This window comes from Hippopotamus amphibius, chromosome 8 (assembly GCF_030028045.1).
Source record: "Hippopotamus amphibius kiboko isolate mHipAmp2 chromosome 8, mHipAmp2.hap2, whole genome shotgun sequence".
Classification (NCBI taxonomy): Eukaryota; Metazoa; Chordata; class Mammalia; order Artiodactyla; family Hippopotamidae; genus Hippopotamus; species Hippopotamus amphibius.
This window is the reverse complement of record NC_080193.1, coordinates 82150363-82172695: the sequence shown is the minus strand read 5'-3', so window position 1 is coordinate 82172695 and position 22333 is coordinate 82150363. Positions and strand designations below refer to the sequence as shown.

The 22333-nt window shown below is 38.4% G+C and overlaps 1 protein-coding gene across 1 annotated transcript in view; it reads left to right on the top strand.

Annotated features, from left to right (window-relative positions):
- NYAP2 (neuronal tyrosine-phosphorylated phosphoinositide-3-kinase adaptor 2) overlaps window positions 1–22333 on the top strand; it is a 258793-nt gene that overhangs the window by 186163 nt on the left and 50297 nt on the right. Inside the window, exon 5 of the mRNA XM_057747087.1 lies at window positions 19116–19219. Within this exon, the coding sequence (XP_057603070.1) occupies window positions 19116–19219 (104 nt within the window). The remainder of the gene's footprint in view (window positions 1–19115; window positions 19220–22333) is intronic.

The window sequence follows — 22333 nt, the reverse complement described above, 5'->3', positions numbered from 1 at the left end:
GCATGGTGTCTGGAATACCATGAATATTAAATAAATACTTGTCAATAGTATGATTCCAGATACCTTTTCAGATATCTTTGCAGGAGAGCTGAGAGAATCACTGGTCTGTAATAAAGGAAAGTTTCATCTGAGTTGAAGCATTTGAGCTGGACCTTGAACTGAGCAGAATTTAGACAAACAGGGTCGCAATAGAAGTGGAGAGGAGTCGTGGGTTGTTTTGCTGGGGATGGTGAGAGCTCTGCCTCCAACATGACACTTAGCACACCTATGCCCCAAACTACCATTCATTAGACATTCTCTACGGTAATTCATATTCTATTCGTGCCTTTGATGATTGGAAAGATCAGAAAGGTGTTAGGGTGTTAGCTAAAGACCTAAGAGTGGATCTCTGGGAAGATTTAACAGAATGGGGACCATTTAATAAAAGCAGCAAAAAACTAGGATTCAGGGAAGGGAACTACAATGGAATGCGAGCACAGTCCTTGAAAACTGATGACTATCAGTTGATTTATGAAATTCCGAAACATATTTACTATACTTTGCTTGATAACCGGGAATGACTGGCTGACTTTGCTGATAAACCTCCTGGCAACCATAACTCAAAAATACTCCTACCTAAGAAGAGTCCCATGTGCACAAGTTTAGAGAATGAAAAACAGGCGAGAAGCATGCATTGGTCAGCAGGACTGGGAATTGTGGAATAGTATTTATGCCAGTAATTCCTGGCAAACCGTAAGAAATTCATATAGTTTTTCTTCTTTTTTAAGTAAACCATGCTTTACAACAATGTTAATAGATTAACATTCAGTGCTAATAGCTTGAGGAAATTATGTAACACTGCTGTGCCCCAGTCTCTCTATCTTTATAGAGAAGATAAAGGATATCTCACCACGTAGATTATTATGAGGATTAAACTCACAAATGTATAGGAATGTCTGGTACAAATCTGACTTGTAATAACTAGTTGACCATGATTTATTCTGTTCCTATTCAGTTTTACTGGAAAGGTCTCTGATTTTTTTCTAGGACTAAGACTGAATGTTTCCTTTGAAAAGCTCAGCTCATTGCAAATATAAGGTTTTCTTTAATTACATAGAGTATAATTGGCTATAGGGGCATTACTAGTGCAACAACCTGTGCTTTATTCATTTGTGCATTTTCCAGCAAAGATTTTAGGCCAGTGTAAAGACCATTTTTGGATTCTCTTGAGTTTGCATTTATGAAATTTGGAGAAAGTATCAGGTGCAGGCTTTAAAACTTGCTTATTGCATTCTACACAGCTATCAAAAAGTAATCTTAATTTCGCACAGTGTTTCTTTTCTGCTTGGTAGCAATGAATGAGATTTAAAACCAGGTTAGCAAAGATATGGGAATCACAAGAAAATACTGACATCCACAAGTGTACACATTTCTTTAACAAATACCCCATTGGACATTCGTTCATCTATTAACTCAGTCATCCATTCCCTTTGTGTTCATTTAACAAAAGCTTATTTAGCATCTACTCTGTACCATGCAGGGGCTAGGTGCTGGGGCTGCAAGGTAAATGTGGTAGACCAGACTCCCCCTCCCAGGGCTCATGGTCCAGCAGGGAAGGCTGCTAGAAAAGAAAATGACAGATTCTTATAACTGATATGAGGAGGAAATGCTGGGAACAATCACATGATTTATTCACTGTCTAAAAGGAAGGTAATTCAGACAGGTTTCCTGGAGAAAGTGATATTAAATTTGGTACTAGCGTGATGAGTAGGAACTAGGCATGTAAGAGGGGATAGCGTGTTCTCTGCAGCTCACTCACTGAAGTGTGGATGAAAAAGATTTACTTTTAGAACCTGATGAATAGCAAGCATTTGAATATAGCTACACAATTCCCAAACCCCATCCTCTTTTCTCTCTTCCATTTTCTCATGTGGCCTGGCACCTTTGGGATGCTGTAGTTGCAGTAATGGTCCCAATCATTCCGCTCTCCCTGTATCTATACTCTTTGCAACGAGCTTTAATAGCTCCTTATCAAGAAGTAAGGTCTATTTCCTACCCCTTAAATCTGGGTTGGCCTTGAGTCTTGCACTGACTGATAGAATGAGATGGAAGTAACTATGTGTCAGTTCTGAGCCTTAGCATCAAGAGGCCATGAATGCTTCCACTCGCCTTTTCCAGCCCTACCTCCACCATGTAAACAAACTTGAGCTAGCCTGTTGGAGAATGGGATACATATGGAGGAGAACCAAGAGTCCTCAGCTTTCAGCCAGCCAGCCCTCAAGCATGTGAGAAAGCACAGCATGAAAGAGCAGAAACATGTGCATAGCTGACCCACAGCTGACCATGGGTGTGGGAGTGAGCCCAGCCCAGCCCTGAAAAACCACCCACCTGAGGCACAGGCTCAGGAACAAAACTCACTGAGTGTTGTTTTAAGTCACCGAGTCTGGGTGTAGTGTGAAATCATTAACTGATAAGAGCTGCCATGGTCTGTTTGAATTTTGGTGGTTTTTGATCAAATGCAATTTTTTAATTATTATTATTTGATTGAAGTGTGCTTATTAAAATACCAAAGGTCAAAGAAAAAAAAGTGAAACCCATCCATTTTTGCTTCCCACTTTTCAAAGCATCATTTTTAACTGTCATGGTTCCACCATTTGGGGCCTGAGTATTGATGGACTGTCATTTCTGTTATGTTCACTGTTAGTATGCAACAGGAACCACAAACCAGCCCGGGAAAATTCAGGCCTCATGGTAATTCTGCCTTCGCTGTAGGATATTGACTAACTTCCTGCTTGGCTCTCCATCGGCCACAGGCAGCTGTGGGCTTTGGCGTCTATGAGCCTCAAGGCTGTCGTTCTGTACCGTCAGCTCAGGCACCAGAACGCGGTTCTCCACATCTGCTCTTCTTCCCAGTTCTAATTGGATGCTGGGTTATTTCCTCAGGGAACACTGGCCGGATCCGGTTGCTTGGTTCCGCTCACTAATTTCACACTCTAGAGTTTAACTCTCCCTTTCTGAACCCTAATAGTAAACACAACAGAATTCTCAGATGGAGAGTCTTTGGAGAGTAATGTAAGTCATATCCCCAGTCGTCCCACTTTTACTTCTCCGCGGAAAACTGTGACTTCTGACTGCTAGAACTTGTGTGCACCAGAGAAATGGTTTTATTTGTGCTTCTCCTGATACTGGTAATACAGCTGTGAGAAATGACCAGGAAAGGAGAACTTGGTCTTAACCATTTTAAATAGCCAACGTGTGTCTTTATAGGGTTTGAATATAAACCCGCAGGGTATAAAATGCGGCAGGCTAATTACGAAATGACAGGAGGTGATTACTCCCACATTCCAAGGCAAAAAGCTAGACCACAGAAGCAGAACTTGCAAAAGAGGCGATCATAGTGAATGTTATTGTCCTTAACTGATCTCCCTTCTCTAGCATAGGAAAGGGGCTAGAGGCTGAGAGACTAGAAACCAGCTACTAGAGACTTTGAGATAGACTCGTGTCTGTGTGTGTGTGTGTGTGTGTGTGTGTGTGTGTGTGTGAGAGAGAGAGAGATGAATCTCCATCCCTCATAAAGGAGGGATGAGAAGAGTCTCTCCCAGTGAAAAAGCAAGTGAGAGAGACTTTCACGGGACCACCTGGAAATCTTGTTGTTTGTTTCTAGTCATTGAAGGGACATCATTTAAAAAAAAAAAAAAGAACAAAGGTTTGCTTAACAGCCTATGACCACAGAGCAGACAGCTTCTTGGCAAGTAACTCTCCAGCCACTGCTGATGGGTTAAAGATGTGTGTGAAGTGTGTTTCCCATGGACCAGATTAGGCCATGGAGAGAAACCCCGGAGGTGGCTTATGTCATGTGACTGGCCAGAGTGGCAAGGACTCTGCAGGACATGGCTCAAGGTCCATCCACAGGATGCCCAGCCAGGAGATCTCAGTGAGAGATGGCCAGCCATGAGAACCCTTCAGGGTAGACTTGAAAGCACCCCAAGAAGAGAGTATTCACCTCTCTTTCCTTCCCTGCTATACCAGAGTGTGCAATACACCAGCTCATGCTATCACCAGGCAAGGACACTTTTCCTGCCCCCTCACCTCTCCTCCTTCCTCCTACCTCGGCCCTTGTGTGGGCAGACTTGGTGGGGAACAAGCTGGGGGCAGCGGGGTAAGAACCTAGAGACAGGCAAAGAGAGAGATGCCGGTTTCTGTGTGGGACAGGAGCAGGCCTGGAGAGAATCGTTCCCTTGAAATAAAGTTAAACATTGTAATTAGTGCAGGGAACAAGGCATTTAAGTTATTACTTCAATAAGACTTTTTGTGACTTGAAGAAACCAAAGGATTTTAAGGTCCTTTATGTTCAAATTAACAAATAAATACACAAGTAAAAAAATCTGATGTAATTACAATATTTGCTCTAAGATTATTGCAAATTATATTTCACCTGGATTATGGAATTTAATTTTATCAACTTTGTTGATTATTCATTTAAAATAATGCCTTATATTTATATACTATGTGTTAGCTCTTAAAATAAGTGCTATTTCATTTGATCCTCACAACCTATGCATCTGTGGGTTGGTGTTATGATCTGATTATTTAGGTGACCCCACTGCAACTCAAGAGAAATCAGTTAAACAGCCCAGACTTATTGGTAAGTAGTAGGTGCAAATCAAGAAAGGGATTTCAGGTTTCTGACCCATAGTACAGCTCTCTTCCCATGACTGAATTAGATTGAGTTTCCCTATTTCCACCTCCATGTTCACGAATTCATTCATCTATTCCTCCTTTCATTTATTCTCCTGTTTTTTCCAATATAAAGTTATCAGGCACTGAGCACGTGCCAGTGGGGCAGATTGCTATTAATCACAAAAGTTAAAAGTGTGCTTACAATCTTTTACAAAAGCCACCAAGGAAAATGACACTGCACCCCCTCTGAAGTATGTTACGTGGCCTCCTAATCGCTTGGTAACTGAGATTGAGGGTGACTTCGGAGAAAGAACAATTCAGGGAGGACCCGGGAGGACCCAGGAAGTGTGATGACCCTGGGACTTGAGGACACGTGTGGGAGAGTGGCTGAGAGAGGACACCTGACGGAGCCAGGCTGAGCTTGCTGCATCAGTGATTCGGGTCTTACCTAAAAGTGCCAGGAAGCCACTTATGGATTTTAAACTCCCGGGATGTTAAGCTCAAGGATCAGGTTCACAAAGTCAGCTAATGTATTATCATCCTAAACCAAGGCAGACAGAATTATAAGAATAAATATGCTGCCCCGAATAGCCTGCCTCATAAATTCAGAGAAGTGCTTTCTCATCTCTCTAGCCCATGAAATTTCTGTGTTCTCATAACTGAGAGTTGTTTATAACTGATTGTTTTGATATATGTAAAAAATAATCCTCGAGCACCTGAGCAACCGTGTCACGTGCTTTTTTCTCTAATAAAATAGCAGTGTTATGCGTGCTGGTCTTTCTTTGGTTCAGCCATTTGCTCATCCAGCAGACTTGTGAGAACACCTGTTTTGAACAGCACCCCAGAAGGGGATGACAGATGACCTCTGCCTTCAAGGAGCCTCTGCTTGCCTATGAGAGTGCTTGACTTTTCCCAGTGAGAAGGCCTGTCCTGAATCTGTCCCTGATTCAGAAAGAAAAGACACTGGACTTGGTTTTCCAGTGGTTTGTAAGGTTTTCTCTAAAGTATTTATATTCTTTTCCCCATTTTTTTGTAGCAAGATGATTGGCTAAAGCTATGGGAACAGTTCTGGAGTCAAGAAATTTAGTGATATTAACTGGGGTGTGTGTGTGTGTGTGTGTGTGTGTGTTTATCTATAGCTACTTATGGATTTTAAGCTTGGGTCTTATGTGATCCAATCTGCGATCAGCTAACTTATTATCATATTCTGTACAAGACTGTATGTGTGAGTACACACACACACACACTGTCCCCTAAACTTGATTTCTACTAAACACATGCATAGACCATGACATTGTATACTATAAAGATACCCTGAAAGCTGCTGGAAAAAATACGACTTGATAGTAAATTCATTCTTGTTAGAGAAATTCTAAATTTCTACCTACTCTCTGTTTGATTCTCTTGGGGAAAAAATAATCAGGCATAAACAATTCAGGTGACGCAGAAGGTGCCTTCACCCTCTCAGTAGATTACTCCTGTTTGAGGATCTTGATGACAGTATGCTTGAGTTCCCACTATAGGGCCAGCTCCTTGTATCTTTCACTGTAGGGAATGTGACCCTGCCCTGTGCCCTCTCTGGGAGGAGTGGGCTCTGACATTGCTCCTAGCTGGCAGTTGTTGGCTTTCTTTGGAAAGGCCCTGTGGGTACAGCAAACTACAGCTATTCACAGAAAACATCCTTTCTGTTTCTGTGAAAAGCCATAGAAGACATTACAGAAAAGAAGGTTCTGTCTGACTTAGGCTGGGCATATATAAGAGACTAAGTGTGGAAGATGGTAAGCAGACCATAATACATATCAAATCGTATTTGCACTGCCATCTGTTGTCCAAAATAGGCATTGCAGTTTTCCCCATCCTGATTTTTTTTTTTTTTTAAATGTTAAATTCAACTAAAATCTGGTCAATATATTTGTGCCTTTTTGCTGGAATCTTGGGAAGGTGAAGCAATGGAAGAAAACACTTTTTTAAAGAAAAATAATAGATCTACAAATCATTCATCTTTTACACTGGCTTCATTCTTTAAAATATGGTTTAAAATCATTCATTTAATAAATACTGCATGAGTGCTTATCAGGGATTAGTTATCATGTTCCTCAGAGGAAATATGGTGAGGAATGAGATGGACATCTCTCCTGTCCTCACAAAGCATGCGGTTTGGTTAAAAAAAAGGGCATGGGAGGAAGGGAGAGGGAACAGGTGCGCCAGGCAGAGTGAGTGGCCTGATTAAAATCCTAGAGTAAGAGAACGCATGTGGCTTTAGGGGAATTTAATGCAGTGTGACAGGTGCAAGACTGCAGGTGAGGCTGGCTCTGTAAACTGAGCCATGGGTACCATCATGAGGAAGCAGTTTAGACTTCACTATATTATAAGCGGAGGAGCTGAAAGATCATATTTGCCTTTAAGTAATAAAATAATAAAAATAGTTAACATTACTTGAGATCTTATGACATGCTGGCCACTGAGGTGAAATCTGTGCTTACTACTTTATTTAATTCTTACAATAATTTTATGAAGTAGCTACCTTTATTTCTCCCATTTTAGCTGTGAACTAATGGAAGCTTAGTGACACCAAGCAAATTGTCCCTGGTCATTCAGGTAGTCAGTGATGAGAGCTTAGCAACTCTCATGAAAAGATAATACCTCTTTCCCAAGAGCTCCAGCAGAAGTATTAAGGCAACTCTCATTGGCTGACTTGGGTCACATGTTCAATCCTGAGCCAATCAGTGAAACTAAGGGGATAGAATGATTGGACAGGCCTGAATCACATTAGCTGCTTCTGGAGCTGAAGTTGGGGTCAGCCCCTAGTATGGAATCATGAAAATTGAGATTATTGGTGATATTATTCTCCAAAGGAAATTCAAACTACAAGTACTATTCAAAAGAAAGGAGTAAATGGATTCTGGACAGGTGAAAGAGACAGATGACAATTATACCTCCTAAATTTTGTTTTTAAATCATTTTTTATTATGTTCAACCATTTACTACCAAAAGTTTTACCAAAAATTTTAGAAAATTTTAGCAAATAGCAAATTTAACTTATGCATAATCCTACCAACGTTGTTACAAAAATAGAGCACGGAAGTTCCTCAGTTCTTCTGGCTGTCTCCCATGTGTATGTTATCAAACTTTGAAAATAACTAAGTAAATAAATTAATAAAGCACAAAAAGAAGACCAAAAAGGAGGAGTAAAATCAGTGACCCTAGTAAACTAGCTCATGATCAAGAATATTTTTGAGGTCATTTTAATGATTTTGTCAGATTTAATTTATGAACATCCAAGCATCAATGAACCTTGGAGATTGCTTCTTACTATAAGTGATGAAAAAAGTATCCTGAGAATTTGGATGGCTTTCCTCAGGTCTCATAAGCAGGTAATGGCTTTTCTTGGGCATTTCCGTAGAGATTTTTCTAGGGCAGCATTTTACAACTGGTGGTTCCCAAATCCTCTGGAGTTTTCAAAGATTTCCCCATGTTTCTTCTGCTTCAACATGGAATTTTCTTCTGTTTCAATTTTTGTTTTTCGAATACTCAATTGGCAAGTTAATTGGATAAAAGGTTTAAGAGAACTCTCTGGGGGCTCAAAGCCCACAGAAGCAACAGTTCTTAAACTGTTCAGTATCGGAACGCTTTATGCTCTTAAAAGTTATTGAGAACCCAAAGATATTTCCTTATTAGGATTAGGGCTAATAATATTTCTCATGTTTAAAATTGAGAATTAAAAACTATCTATTCATTAAAAATAACAAACCCATTATATGTTAATATAAATAACATTTTTTTCATGAAAAATGACTCTGTTTTCCAAAACTGTAATAAATGGTTACCAGGTTGTCATTGTTTTACATTTTTACAAAATTTTTTGATGTCTGACTCAGTAGAACACAGATTCTCATCTGCTTTGGATTCAATCTGTTGTGATATGTTGCTTTGGTTAAAATGCATGAAGGGAATCTGACCTTACACAGATGTGTAGTTGAAAGGGGAGGGATATTTTAATAGCCTTTGCATATATAATTGTGGATATTCTTCTTTAATACTTTCCCCAAACTCAACAAACCACAGTTTGGTAAGGGTTAGTTACGTATCAATAAGCTCATCATGCGCTGTTACATTAAAATCCATTGGCTACTTGGACTTCAAGTGTATTTTTACCCATGAATGATTTGTAACATCTGTGCTTTTAGAAAGTATCGGTTCACTCAGTCATGCAAATCTTCCAGATGTGGACACATTTGGTTATAAAAATCAATACAACACATTTATTAATATTACCACTCATCTCCTAAGAAAAGTCTTTAGGTATTAGGATGCTGTCAAGCTCACAGTGGTAAATACAAGTTTTTCAAAATTTTAATTTTTACTTGAAAGCTCAAACGTATCATTGTCAGCAGATACTGCCAGTTGTCTTCCTTAAAGCAATAAGCTCACTTTCATTCATTTTTTTCTGAGATGTCTGACAAATATGCCAGTCTGTGTGGCAGTGAAAAATACCTAATTACTAGTACAGTTTCGTGCTACTGCTTTGATATGCTACCGTATCAGCAGATTTATCCAGCCTTGTTTTTGGACTTTCAGGGCATTTGTCAGCACAGTGGAAAAAAACAAATAATGTCTTAGTATTTTTATGAAAATAGTTTTTACCTCATGTTACCATCTCCCAAAAGAGTCTTAGAGCCTCCAGAAGTTCTGCTATGGGATGAATGAACATGGCCATTGCTGGGGATCAGATTGAAGTCCTCTGCCACGGTGGACGCATCCATGTATAGTCTTATATCGGTCATGTTCCAAGTTATTGGAACATATTGCTTAGTTTATGTCTATAACAGACAGTGGTTCAAGACAGAATCAGAAGAACTATGGTCATCATAATAGAACACACTACAAGGACCATATACAATTTCAATATCTGGTCACATTTTGTCTCAGGATGTCTGCTCTTTAACAAACCACAAAACCAGTTGTATAAGAGGAAATATCATTAGTATTATGTCCAGTTTTGATTGTCATTTACATTAATGAGGTGAGTAATATAAAAATTTTGTCTGGCATTTCTTTCTTTTTATTTTGTTATTTATAAGTAAAATGTCACATATTTTAAAAATAATGTTGTTATTTTTGCCATTTATTCATTCCTAATAATGAAAGAGTTTTGTTCCATTTTTTTTTTCTATTCTATTTTTGACACCATAACATGAAGTTAAATTTTTATCCCCATGGTAATATATGTTTGATCCTAATACAAATCATATGCCTTTTGCTGTATATCTTGGCAGGTGAATTTTTTATGTAATATTTTTTAAGATAATTAAGGAGCATATATTACTTGTTAAATAGATAAAATATGTTCCTTTATAAACATATACTTTAATTCTCTTTTAATGTGGAATCAGGTGTGGTTTTATACATCTTTATTGGAGTATAATTGCTTTACAGTGTTGTGTTAGTTTTTGCTGTACAACAAAGTAAATCAGCTGTATGTATACATATATCTCCATATCTCCTCCCTCTTGAACCTCCCTCCCACCTTCCCTATCCCACCCCTTTAGGTCCTCACAAAGGGCTGAGCTTATTGCCCTGTGTATGCAGCAGTTTCCCACTAGCTATCTGGTTTACATTTGGTAGTGTATATATGTCAACGCTACTCTTTCACTACATCCCAGCCCTCCCCATTCTCCCCGTGTTCTCTGGTCCGTTTTCCACATCTGTGTCTTTGTTCCTGCTCTGCCACTATGTTCATCAGTACCATTTTTGAAAAAAGCACATTTCCATATTCAGCTAAAGTGATAAGGATCTTAAGGGCATTTCAGAAATTATGTGTTTTAATAAAAGAGGCTGTCAGATTTAAAAAGCTGTTAATGCTACACTATGCCATGTTGCCGTGTAAGAAACTAACCATGAATTACAGCGTCAAGGGCATCCCTGTGTATTAAGCGGTGTGATTTATATTCTCTCTACACAAGAAAGTGGAAGGCAAGGAAAATCCCAGGTCTCAGATATTCAGAAGGAATAAAACGGGTACTCCTAACCCCATATGCATGTGATTTTTTTTCTCCTCCGTATAATGGATTCTTTAATTCTCTACACCTGTCATTGGATCATATATTTCATTTACCAGGTTGCCACCTCCCTTTTCTCTGGGTTTTAGCTCTTTACCAGAATTCTAGTATTCCCAAGGAGAATTACCAATTACTCCAGCATCAATAGTTTTACTGTCTGACCCTTCAGATAACACTAGGATTTAGTCCATAACTAAAGGATGCTGGGAGTTATTCAACGCCATGTACGTGTCAGCCGCTTCCTTAAGGGTACGCCCCATGAAAGGCTGAAGGCAGAGAAGCATGTCTACTCCCAGGGTAGAATTTTGTACTTGGCCGATTTTCTTTCTCCACGGTCATAAAAGGATCACAGCAATGAGCAGATGCTTCATCTCTCAGCATCACAGTGACAGTGCCGAGGTCTATGGACTTCTCAAGGATCTATAAAAATATTTGATATTAAAAAAATAGCCCCCAAATTTCAAAAGAAACTGTCACATTAACATGAATGAATACCTAATTAAATCAATACAAAATGTGACATTAGGTCAATTTAATTAATTGTTAAATTTAGTATTAAAACAGTTCCATTATGTCTGAAAACAATTTCTAGATTAGATTGTCTAATTCCGTAGGGATTCCTGAGTGTGCATGATTACTGTCTAGAAATCATAGCCAATCGTGAATTAATTGGATTATTCACAGTCCAATAATTTCAAAGAAAAATTATAAAAATATATTCAAATTATATACAGTAAAATTACACTTAATGTGGGACCTGAAGGCATCTTATATGTTTGCTATGATGTGTGATGGAAGCTTTAAAACAAAGTGTTTGAAATCTGTGAAGGTTTTAACATAGTCCTGGCAAAACTGCCATTTATTACTCAGGCATCAGCTGATCTCAAATGCATATGTGTTATTTCAAAAAAATGCCTTCTCCAGAAATGAAAGTAGACTTTGCAATAAACATACCTTGGTATATTAAATAAAAGGCCTTTTTTTCTGTGACCTCCATGTAGCCCTAAGTCATTGATTAGAAACTTTCAGCAGCATGATTGACTAGGGAAAATCATGATATGTCTCTGCTACTAGAGAAAAATATTGTGTTGAAAAAATAAAACAAGATGGAGAAAAAATGTCTCCCCAGAGTTTGACTGATCTTACTTCTTTGATGCTAGATGAAAATATTTTCTTTGGTGAAAATGCACTAATCTCTTATTGCTGAGTAGACCCAGAGGTTGAGAACAGTCATTTGTCTTTGCTTTCTGAAAGCAAAGAGAACTCCAGTAGCTGTGGATGCCTTGGGGATTATCCTGTAACAATACCAAGGAACATAATCCTGAACAGAAATTCAATTCACCTTACAGGGAAGATGAGAAATGATGGAGAAATCACCACCCTTAAAAAAAAAAAAAAGCAGTGAAAGATTGTATCCAATAAGAATAAAGAGAGAGATAATAGTTCTTTCTAAGTAGAAAAGTGCAGTGGGAACTTACTTAATAAACACTTTAAGAGGATGATGAGTTACTACCCTGGAAACATCACACAATAGTATCTTGACGGTGATTTATTTTAAGGAGTTAAAATTAGTGTCTTCTTCCTTCCTTCCTTGCTCTCGGCCTCCCTCCTTCCCACCCTCTCCTTCCTTCTGATTTTTTCCATTCTTTTCATTTCTGTCTCTCTGTTTTTCTTGCTGTCTCTCGCATTCTTTCTTGTTCTCTTTACACTTGACCTTCACTGAAATGCACAAACAACATCAACTTTTACTTCTAGGGTAGTTATTGGTCAGTTATTACACAAGAAGGGGTTTTTCCTTGGGTGTAGGAAGAATAGATACTTTCTAGCTCATAATTAATCTTTTAATAGAATGAGTTTTTCTAAGGGGAGGAAAGCCCTATCTTAGATATCTTCTGAAGCATATGTCCTTTGTTTTTGACCCCCAAATGCCTTGGCAATTTTTATGTTAACAAAATTCAGGATGAAATATTATTGTTTTTAGTCTTGTATGGTTCCTAAGTCTCACTGTTTAAGACTCAAAACACAGTGTATTTCCAAAGGTAAGTGAACTAGACAATTTAACTTTGATGTCACAACCCTAGATGTCAAGCCTCCAAGAGGCTTAGTTGTAAAAACAGAATCTTTTCTAGGATTTTTGAGACTTTTTTGGAAAATTCTTTTGGCCAATGAAACCTTGGTGGATCCAACATCACAAGGATTTGTTTCACCAACCTGGTCTCACAAACACCATGATAGATTCCAAATGTGTTTAAGTTAAGGACAAGTTGAAAAAGAAAAGAAGAACCAATTGAGTACGATAAAAACAAACCAAAACCTCACGATTAAAGATAAAAGTCCTTATGACATGATACCATTAAGCAGCTATGTTGCGGCGTATGTATGTATGTATATGTGCGTACACACACAAACGTCTGCCTTTTCCACCTGCCTGTGCGCGCGTGTGTGCGTAGTGAATGTGTAAGTCATCATCTGAGCCTGCCACTGCAGGTGAAGTCATAACCTGTGTGAGCCGTGTTGGGACTGAGCAGCCGACCGCTGGGTGACCTGCCTGCAAAGACACAGGGCGGCTGCTGTACCGTGAGCCGCCACGTGTGGTGAGGGGTTAGTGGTTGTATTGCAGCCCCTAAGGGGGCAGGTGAACGGAGACCGGATCTGGACTGCTGTCCAGTGGGGGTAGAGCAGGGCCTTTCCGGGTCATCATGAAATTGTGAGTATGCTTGGATTTTGGTAAGTCGCAGTCTGTGCTTTAGAGATATCACCATCTGTGTGGGAAAGAGGCTGATTAAGTCAGAGTCTGACTGGAAACCTAGCAGGGGAAATTAATCCATAGGTACATTGAGTAATATAAAAGGCATTGGATTGTGTCACTCGTCAGATGATCTCTTCAACATACACTTTGAAGGAAACGTATACTAAAAAATATTATTTGCCATCCTTTTGTGGAAAAAGTGTTGAATTTTCTCCACGTGACTAAATGTGCTGTTACAATAAAGGGATGTATGGAAACATTGGCTCGTTATGAAGACATGTCAGCCAGGATTCTGATAGATGCTTTACTTTTGTTTTATGTAATAGAAGATGATTCTTTAAGACATGCTAGGATTTATGCCTCTTGGGAAATTAGGTTCATTTATAAGTTAAAGTGATAGTTTATGCCATCACGTGACACACATATTTGAACACTTATATTTTCAAGAGTGGGTGGGTAGATGTTAGAATCACCTGCACAAAACTTAGGGAGAGTTACCAAACCCCTAGAAAGTCATGTACCCTTGAATGAGAATCACTGCCTTAGTAAATAAGGGAGCCAGAACTTGAACCCAGGCCTTCAAACATATTCTGTTACCTTCACTGCCTCGATTTGCTTTTAGAAATTGCATTGACCTTTTCTAGGTTAATATGAGTGTCTTCAGTGAAAGACCGTATTAATTGAACACTTACTATGTGGTCCTCACCAACATAAATGCTCAGAGCTACAGCAAGCAGTGTAAATGTTATATAAGTGCTAAGGCCATTCCGAAGAAAGAGGCAGACAAGGTTGCAGAATGCTTTACAATAGATGTGTGTGTTGAAGCAGGCCTTAGAAAATAGATAACATTTTAGTTTGATGAAAGGCTATGTGTGGGGACACCTTGTGGAGGACAGAAGCAGAGTCAGATGTAGAGACCAAGAGAAGAGACTGAGTTGTCTGTGCTTCCGGGAGCAGACAGCAGTGGGAAATAAAGTGGGTCAGATCAGATGGGGCCGGATCACAGGGGGGCCTTTGAAAATCAATCAAGTGAGTTTAAAGTTTTTATCATTCAAAATAGGGAGTAATTTAAAACTTTCCAATAAGGTGTGTGACCTAAAAGCAATTTAAGAAGTTCAGCCTGGCACTGTGTACAGGTTAGTTTTGAGCAGAGAGACTGTGGGTATGAGGACTAGCGTGGAGATTTTACACACACACACACACACACACACACACACGTATATGTATTTATAGTATATATACATTTATAGATTAATTATATATCATATATATATATTACATATGTTATATATAAATTTTTTTGGCTTACGTTGTTGAAGACCAAAATTATGATAGCATCTGTGAGGTGAAATAACTCACAAAGAAAGAAAATTACCAATAGGGCTTACTTTATAGAGAGAGGAAAAGAAAGCTCTGAACTTAAAAAGTATCAGATTTTGACTTAAGCCTCTAGGAAAATGGAGGTATTGTTCCTCCTATAAATGGGAAAATTAGAAGGGTACCTAAGATGTTGAGAAAAAGCTATCATTTGGTCCTTGTTGGTGATCTATTTATACGTAGTAATGTGTATATTTTCATCCCAAATTTTTCATTTATCCCTAGCTTTTGGAAGGCATTGAGGTTCAAAATCAAACAAGCGTATGAGGAGAGGACAGAGCTGTGGAAACCTACATGTGACCCAAGAGGGAAAAGATTATACATAAGAAGCTGTGACAGTACACGTGTTCTGAGGGAGAAAGTGCAGAGGGAGAAGGCAAAGCAAGACAGAAAGACAAAGAGAAAAGAACAGAGAGAAGAGAGGTGAAGCCATAAGTGTTACCGATGGCAACGCCTCCATCTCTTATCCATCATTAGTTCACCTACCCCCACTCTCCTAGATACCAGAATATGGTGTTCATTGCTATTTCCTTATAACATATAAGCAATGAAGTGAATGAAAAGAATACATCCTGAAATAGTTTTGACTCCTGGGTAGGTAAGAAAATACATCTAAGTACCCAGGGTCCTTCCTTCTTCAGCTCTTGCCACCCGCTCAGCACTGTCAGCAGGTGTGAATTACCGCAGCTTTTTTTTTTTTTAATAATGTAGATCATTATTTTTCTTTTCTTTTTTTAAATAAATTTATTTATTTATTTATTTATCTATTGGCTGCGTTGGATCTTCATTGCTGCACATGGGCTTTCTCTAGTTGCAGCAAGCGGGGGCTACTCTTCATTGTGGTGTTTGGGCTTCTCATTGCAGTGGCTTCTCTTGTGGAGAACGGGCTCTAGGCGAGTGGGCTTCAGTAGTTGCAGCACATGGGCTCAATAGTTGTGGCTTACAGACTCTAGAGTGCAGGCTCAATTGTTGTGGCGCCCAGGCTTAGTTGCTCCGTGGCATGTGGGATCTTCCTGGGGCAGGGAATGAACCCGCATGCCCTGCATTGGCAGGAAAATTCTCAACCACTGCGCCACCTAGGAAGTCCAATCATTATTTTTCTATTTGTCTTTTTAAAATTTTTATTGAAATGTAGTTGATTTATAATATTGTGTTAGTTTCAGGTGTACAGCAAAGTGATTCAATTATACATATATATATATATTCTTTTCTTATATTCTCTTCCATTGTAAGTTATTATAAGATATGGAGTTCAGTTCCCTGTACTACACAGAAGGTCCTTGTTGGTTATCTATTTTATATATAGTAGTGTGTATATTTTCTTCCCAAACTCCTAATTTATCCCTCCCCTCCTTTGCCTCTTTGGTAACCGTAAGTTTTTTTCTATGTCTGTGAGTCTATTTCTGTTTTGTAAGTAAGTTCATTTGGATCATCTTTTTAGATTCCACAAACCATAATCTGAAAAGACACATGCACCCTAATGTTCACAGCAGCACTATTTACAATAGCCAAGACATGGAAGCACCCTAAATGCCCACTGACAGATAAATGGATAACCAAGATGTAATACACACACACACACACACACACACACACACACACACTCTGGAATATTACTCAGCCTTAAAAAAAATAATGAAATAATGTCATTTGCAGCAACATGGATGGACCTGGAGATTATCAAACTAAGTGAAGTAAGCCAGACAGAGAAATAAAAATACCCTATGATACTAAAGCCTTTTAGGGCCCAGCTTTCCCTGGCTCCCAAAACACGAGGCATATCTTGATCAATGATGCCATGGTACCCTGTACTTCTCCTTTCTAATTTTTCCCAATTTTCAGCAAATCATTTTAGGTGTACATCTAACATAAACCTCATTAAAATGTGGGTAATTGGTATCTTTCTCACCCACATTTTTAGCATCCACTGCAGTGCTTTTTGCATGGTGGGCTCTTGATAAATGTTTGTTGAAAAAACAAATGAGCTCTTTAACTGCCCACAAAGTAGATATCAGTGTCCTTCCAACGCCTGTTCATTCCCCCAACAAATGTTCTTCTACCACTGGTAATTCTACCAAGAGGGCTGATCACACCTGCTTTTATATAACCAAATGCATAATTTGTTGCTTAATATCTATGTTCTTGGATAGACTACAAGTTTCTCTCAGGGCAAGAGTGGGTTTTTAGTGACCACACTCTGTCCAGTCCCTGGAACATAGTAGGTATAAAATAAACGGATGCTGACTATTGAGTAAATGATTATATTCATTTTATTTGAAAAGAAATAAAACTTAATGATACAAAAAATTTTTCTAAAGTCATATAGCTAGTGGAGTCAGATTCAAAAATCATCTCAGAGTCCAAAGCCTGTTTATTGTCTTTTTTTTTCCTCACTAAATCAGAAGCACAGAGAAAAGACTTTAATTTGCCAAGAAAGAAGCTATTAGTACCCATTAAGCTAATTCTAGTATGAATGTGAGGCATTGTTTAATAGGTGGAAGCAGGAGTGGGAGAGGAAGGGTGTGTATGGATGAGCGTGTGTTTAAAGGTCTGTGTGTGAATGTGCACAAACTTATTTTATTTTGTGTCTGTATCTGATGTCTGTGAAAAATGGGGAGAAAAAGACCTGAAGGCATTTGGCAGAGGCTGAAGCTGGCCGTGAAAACTTCATGTGATGCAGATATAACAGAGCTTTTCTCTGAAGTGCAGCTTACGTAAAAGCTTCATAAAGGTAGTGTTCCTACCCAGTATGTGCGCAGAACCGGGCGCATCCTTGTTCTTCGGCATCAGCATGCCACCGCTTAGTAAATTAGTGATGGAATATCATTTGAAGCCACTTGTTCAGAGAGTTGCATCTTTAAGTCAAATTTGAAGGCTTTTTGAAACGTGCTTGTGTATTTGCAATGAAAATATTAAGCTTGCTGAACCTCAGGTTTCTAATCTGTAAATTGGAGCATCTATAGCTAACTCTGTAACGCTAAAGATTATCTTTAGGATTAGAGATCGTTTAAGTGTAGCCCACACAGAAGCTGGGATATACCAAGCACTCTAAAGCTGACAGCTAACATAAAAGTTTGTGACAAAAGCACGGATATCAATTTTTCTTTTTATGCCTTCTTTTCTTCTCCTATACAAATACGTTCAAATATGTTTGAAAATCAGTGTCCTCTGTATACCATAAATTCTATGCTTCTCGAATGAAGGGAACTCTTTCCATTCCCCAAATTCTAATCTCCAGAATAGCCTGACAATGACCTAGGCAGCCTATTTAGGCTCCTTAGATAGAGGAAGAGTTAGGGGAAGGCTTTTTAATTTTGAAAAAGAATATTATTATGAAAATGGCAAAAGTCTTAGAAGTGGTTATAAAATTAAAAGCAAATGAAGTTAAATGAGAGACGTGTTACATTGAAAACATGGTGAAGGTAGGTAGTCGGCACAAGACAACAATATAGAGTTGACAATTAGAAAGTTAGAAAATTAGAAAAAGAAGGAAAGAACAAGAGAACGAATGAAGAAAAGAAAGAATGAAAGAAGGAAAGGAGGGAGGGGTGGAAGAAAAATTTGGAGAGGGTGGAAAAGACATTTTAGGTCATAAGACACCCTTGGACCAAAGCTAAAAATGAAGGACCAAAAGTCGTCATGTCACTAGCTTTTTCCCCATTGGGAGGTCATTGCTCCAATAATCACTTTATAGAAACTCACTCTAAATGCGGTAAGTATGCAAGGGAACAAGGCCTAGAACTTAAATGGTTTGTTCTTTATGCCCAGGAACTGATCTGTGAACAAAGCTTATTTTAGAATCAATTGTCATGAAATTGTTTCATCACCTGCCAATGATTAGCAAACATCAGAAGAATTCAGTGCATTAAAAGAACGTGTATTGACGTTTATACACTACCAAATATAAAATAGAGAGCTAGTGGGAAGGAACTGCCTAACATAGGGAGATCAACTCAGTGATTCCTGATGACCTAGAGAAGTGGGATAGGGAGGGTGGGAAGGATGCTTAAGAGGGAGGGGATATGGGGTATATGTATAAATGCAGCTGATTTGCTTTGTTATACAGTAAAAACTGGCACAACAGTGTAAAACTATTATACTCCAATAAAGATCGAAAAAATAAATAAAACAAATAAAAATAAATAAATAAAAACAAACAAAAAATGAACACAAAAAAGAACGTGTAGCAAAACCAAAAGGAAAGCCTGGGAGCCGGTTCATCACTGCAGACTTTGCTCAACTAATGCTTTGTCTTTCCCCCTTGTTCACAGAACCGAAAGTAAGCTGCAAACTAGGCCGGTCCGCATCCACATCAGGTGTGCCCCCTCCATCCGTTACTCCTCTCAGGCAAGCCAGTGACCTGCAACAGAGCCAGGTACCATCATCGTTAGCCAATCGTGATTGACTTCCTGTGATGCGACATGCCAAACGCTTTCCACCTCTGTCTGTCGTGTTGCTGTAACAACTTTTGTGTTTGCTTTTATTTTCCTATGTGTGTATGGGTGGGGGAGATGAACTGTGGCCATCTATGTTTTCATCCAAAAAGGAAAGTCTTCTTCTCTGTGATTGGTGCAGCTTTCTTTGCTGTTTGTTATCAAATCGTTTTTGTCTCTGGTTTCCATCGTTCTGTAATATAAATGTAAATTTGTAGTCTATGTATTGGCTTAGTGGTTATTTTTTTTAAAATTCTTTCTCTCTTCCATGTTGTGTGTACTTTTATACTGTCTCTGAAAATTTATCAACATTTGATAAATTTATCGACTTTGTTTTATGTAGATTTCTTTTTAAATGTTTTGTCCACAACACTTGCACAGATGTTGTCAATGAATTTGTACATATTGTTTAGTTCTTATCCTATTATACTGTAATGTTTGTAGCCGTTTTACTTTTATTTTTATTTAGCTTGGAGCATGATTGTAAAACACAGTGAATATCGATGTCCTTATAAATATTCATATACCAACTCATTTGGATTAAACATGGCAGCTAGTCTTTTTTCTTAGGCCATAAAGACAAATTGACCAACCAGATAATCTAGGTATTTACCAAACACTGTAGATTAATAAGGCAATCTTTAAATAAATGACTTTTCCCTCTTATACCAACAATATCAGAAATGTTCTCAGTAAGGGAATGTAAGTATTTATGCATGGTAAATGAGGTCTCTATTATCATTTGGAGAAAAGATACAAGAAATAAAGGCATAAGCTACAATATCGCTTAATCCTTTATAGTACAATATGTTGCTCTGATGTTCATTTGGGTACATGGTTGTGTATGGGGGATATAGAATGGGGAAAAATCATTACACATAAATGCTTTGTCTATAACTCATCCAATAGGAATTCAATACAATGACTTAATTTGTGAAGCTTAATTGTTTTTACTGTTAAATATTATGAGTGTTAAGTAGGATAATGCTGTCCTTGAGTGGTTTCTCTCTGCTTCCCAGCTTTAATCTTAGGTTTCATAAAACTCTTCTGAAATTGTAAATTATAAAACTAGCAATGATACCTCCATGGGAACTGTCCACTACTGATTAGCAAAGTACATATTCACCAATTATTTAAAATGTCAAGCTATTTTAAAAACATAGCCAAGCAGAATAATTGCATTTTTTTTTCTAATGGGAGACAGGGTGCTTTAAAAAGTATTGTGGTCTGGCTTAAATATTCATAGGATTTGATGTGTGAATATACAAGATATCTGCAAACACAAAAGATGAGAGCCTTCTCTCGAGAACATCTCAAGTGCCATTTAGAATTTCTTGTGTCTTAATTTAAAATTTTAAATGCCTTTGTAACTAAATGAATCCACCTCAAACACTTTTTGGGTATAAAAGAAGTAGAAACAATAAGACAATGAATAAATAAATAGACAATTAACCTCTTTAAGATAAATTACCATCTTAGTTGATTAATGCTATTTCAAAATATCACATTTAATGATTTTTAAAGCTTAAAAAATTGGATACAGAAAGGAGAGAGTTTTAGCTAACTGGCAAAGGATTGCATTAATGCAATCAGTTTTCCAAGTATACATACCTTGCTATTACATTACCTTGGTATCACAGAGAGGATTTGTGTTTTTTCCTAATTATCTTTATAGTTGTTTCATCATAAGCCCCTTCAGTTCTCAATGAAAGCAGGTTCCTGGGGTAACTGACAGAACAGAAACAAGGTACAATCTTTGTGTCTTTGCACCATCAGCTCTTCACTTACCTGGTGGGATGTTCTTCATTCTTCAAAATACAGCAACAGGAGAAAGCCCCTCTTGTTACTTATGTGCTGCACTTTTTCTCTCCAACCAGGAGAAATTCTGGCACACAGCCCTATCATAGATGGGCTGTCAAGGCTGCAAATTAGAAGGCTGGCCTCGGAGTCTCTCTCCTGTGGTTTGTGACCAGATGTAGTATTCTCCTCTTCCCATATCCTGGTGCTAACAGGGTAACCATGGCTCAGAAGAACCTTGGTCTGCATTCCTACAACTTGTAATTGAACTAAAGTCATTGGGTACTTATTGAAGACCCTCTTTTCACCTAATTCCTATGCTCTTGACTGAGATGTCTCCTTAAGTTACAACCAGGATGACCCTGCCCTTGGCTCGGTCACCCAAGGCAGTGGTGAAAGACATTTAAACACACTGAATATTCATACACAAACTAGGATAGGGAATAGCATGATCAAACAGATAATTGCTTTGGTCACTTTTTTTTAAAGGTGTTTTACTGACACCAGGATTTCTGATAGCTGTTAAAATACAGAATGCTTAATAGAAGATGAATAGACTTCTTACTAGGAAATCTTTGGAAGACCATGTGATCGGTTTCAAACAAACAACAGCAATCACTGAAATAACGCCAGTAATGCTTGTCTACTGAGGAGCCTGGCTTTAAGAAGCCATATTATGGGAGTTTCTGCTCATAGAGAAGGAACTGTGTGTTGTTTTTGTTCCAGGTTGTTCACATCTTATCTCTTTTCCTTCCCCTCAGTGCTAGTTTTTCACTCACCACTTCAGATCATGGTTGAAGCTTTCTAAGAAGTATTGCAGGAGACAGAAAGGACTGAGGTTACTCCAGCAGAGATGGGCAGAGGTGGCCAGAAGGGACTGATGCTCACCCCCAGGAGGTTAGGCCAATGGTAATGGAGTGCCCCTAAAGAATCTGGGGACAGTGGTGATTAACTGACCCGCACAGAAGCCCGGGGCTCCTAGTGACTCCCCACCAAGGGCATTTGTGTAAAAATAAAAGTGGAGGTAATGTTTGCTTGGCTATGCAGTCTGTTTTGGCTTCAGGTAATATAGAAGACACAAGATTTGTAGACGTGTATAATCTCATCTGACTGGAACTTTAAAATATGTAAGAGAAAATGGGACGCTCAGGAAAGCAGTATGAGTTCCAAAGCATTTAGAGCTTTTTACACAATGCATAATACTCTCTGAAGCTCAGAGAGATGAAAAATAGATCTTTTCTTTCTTAATTCACTCCTAA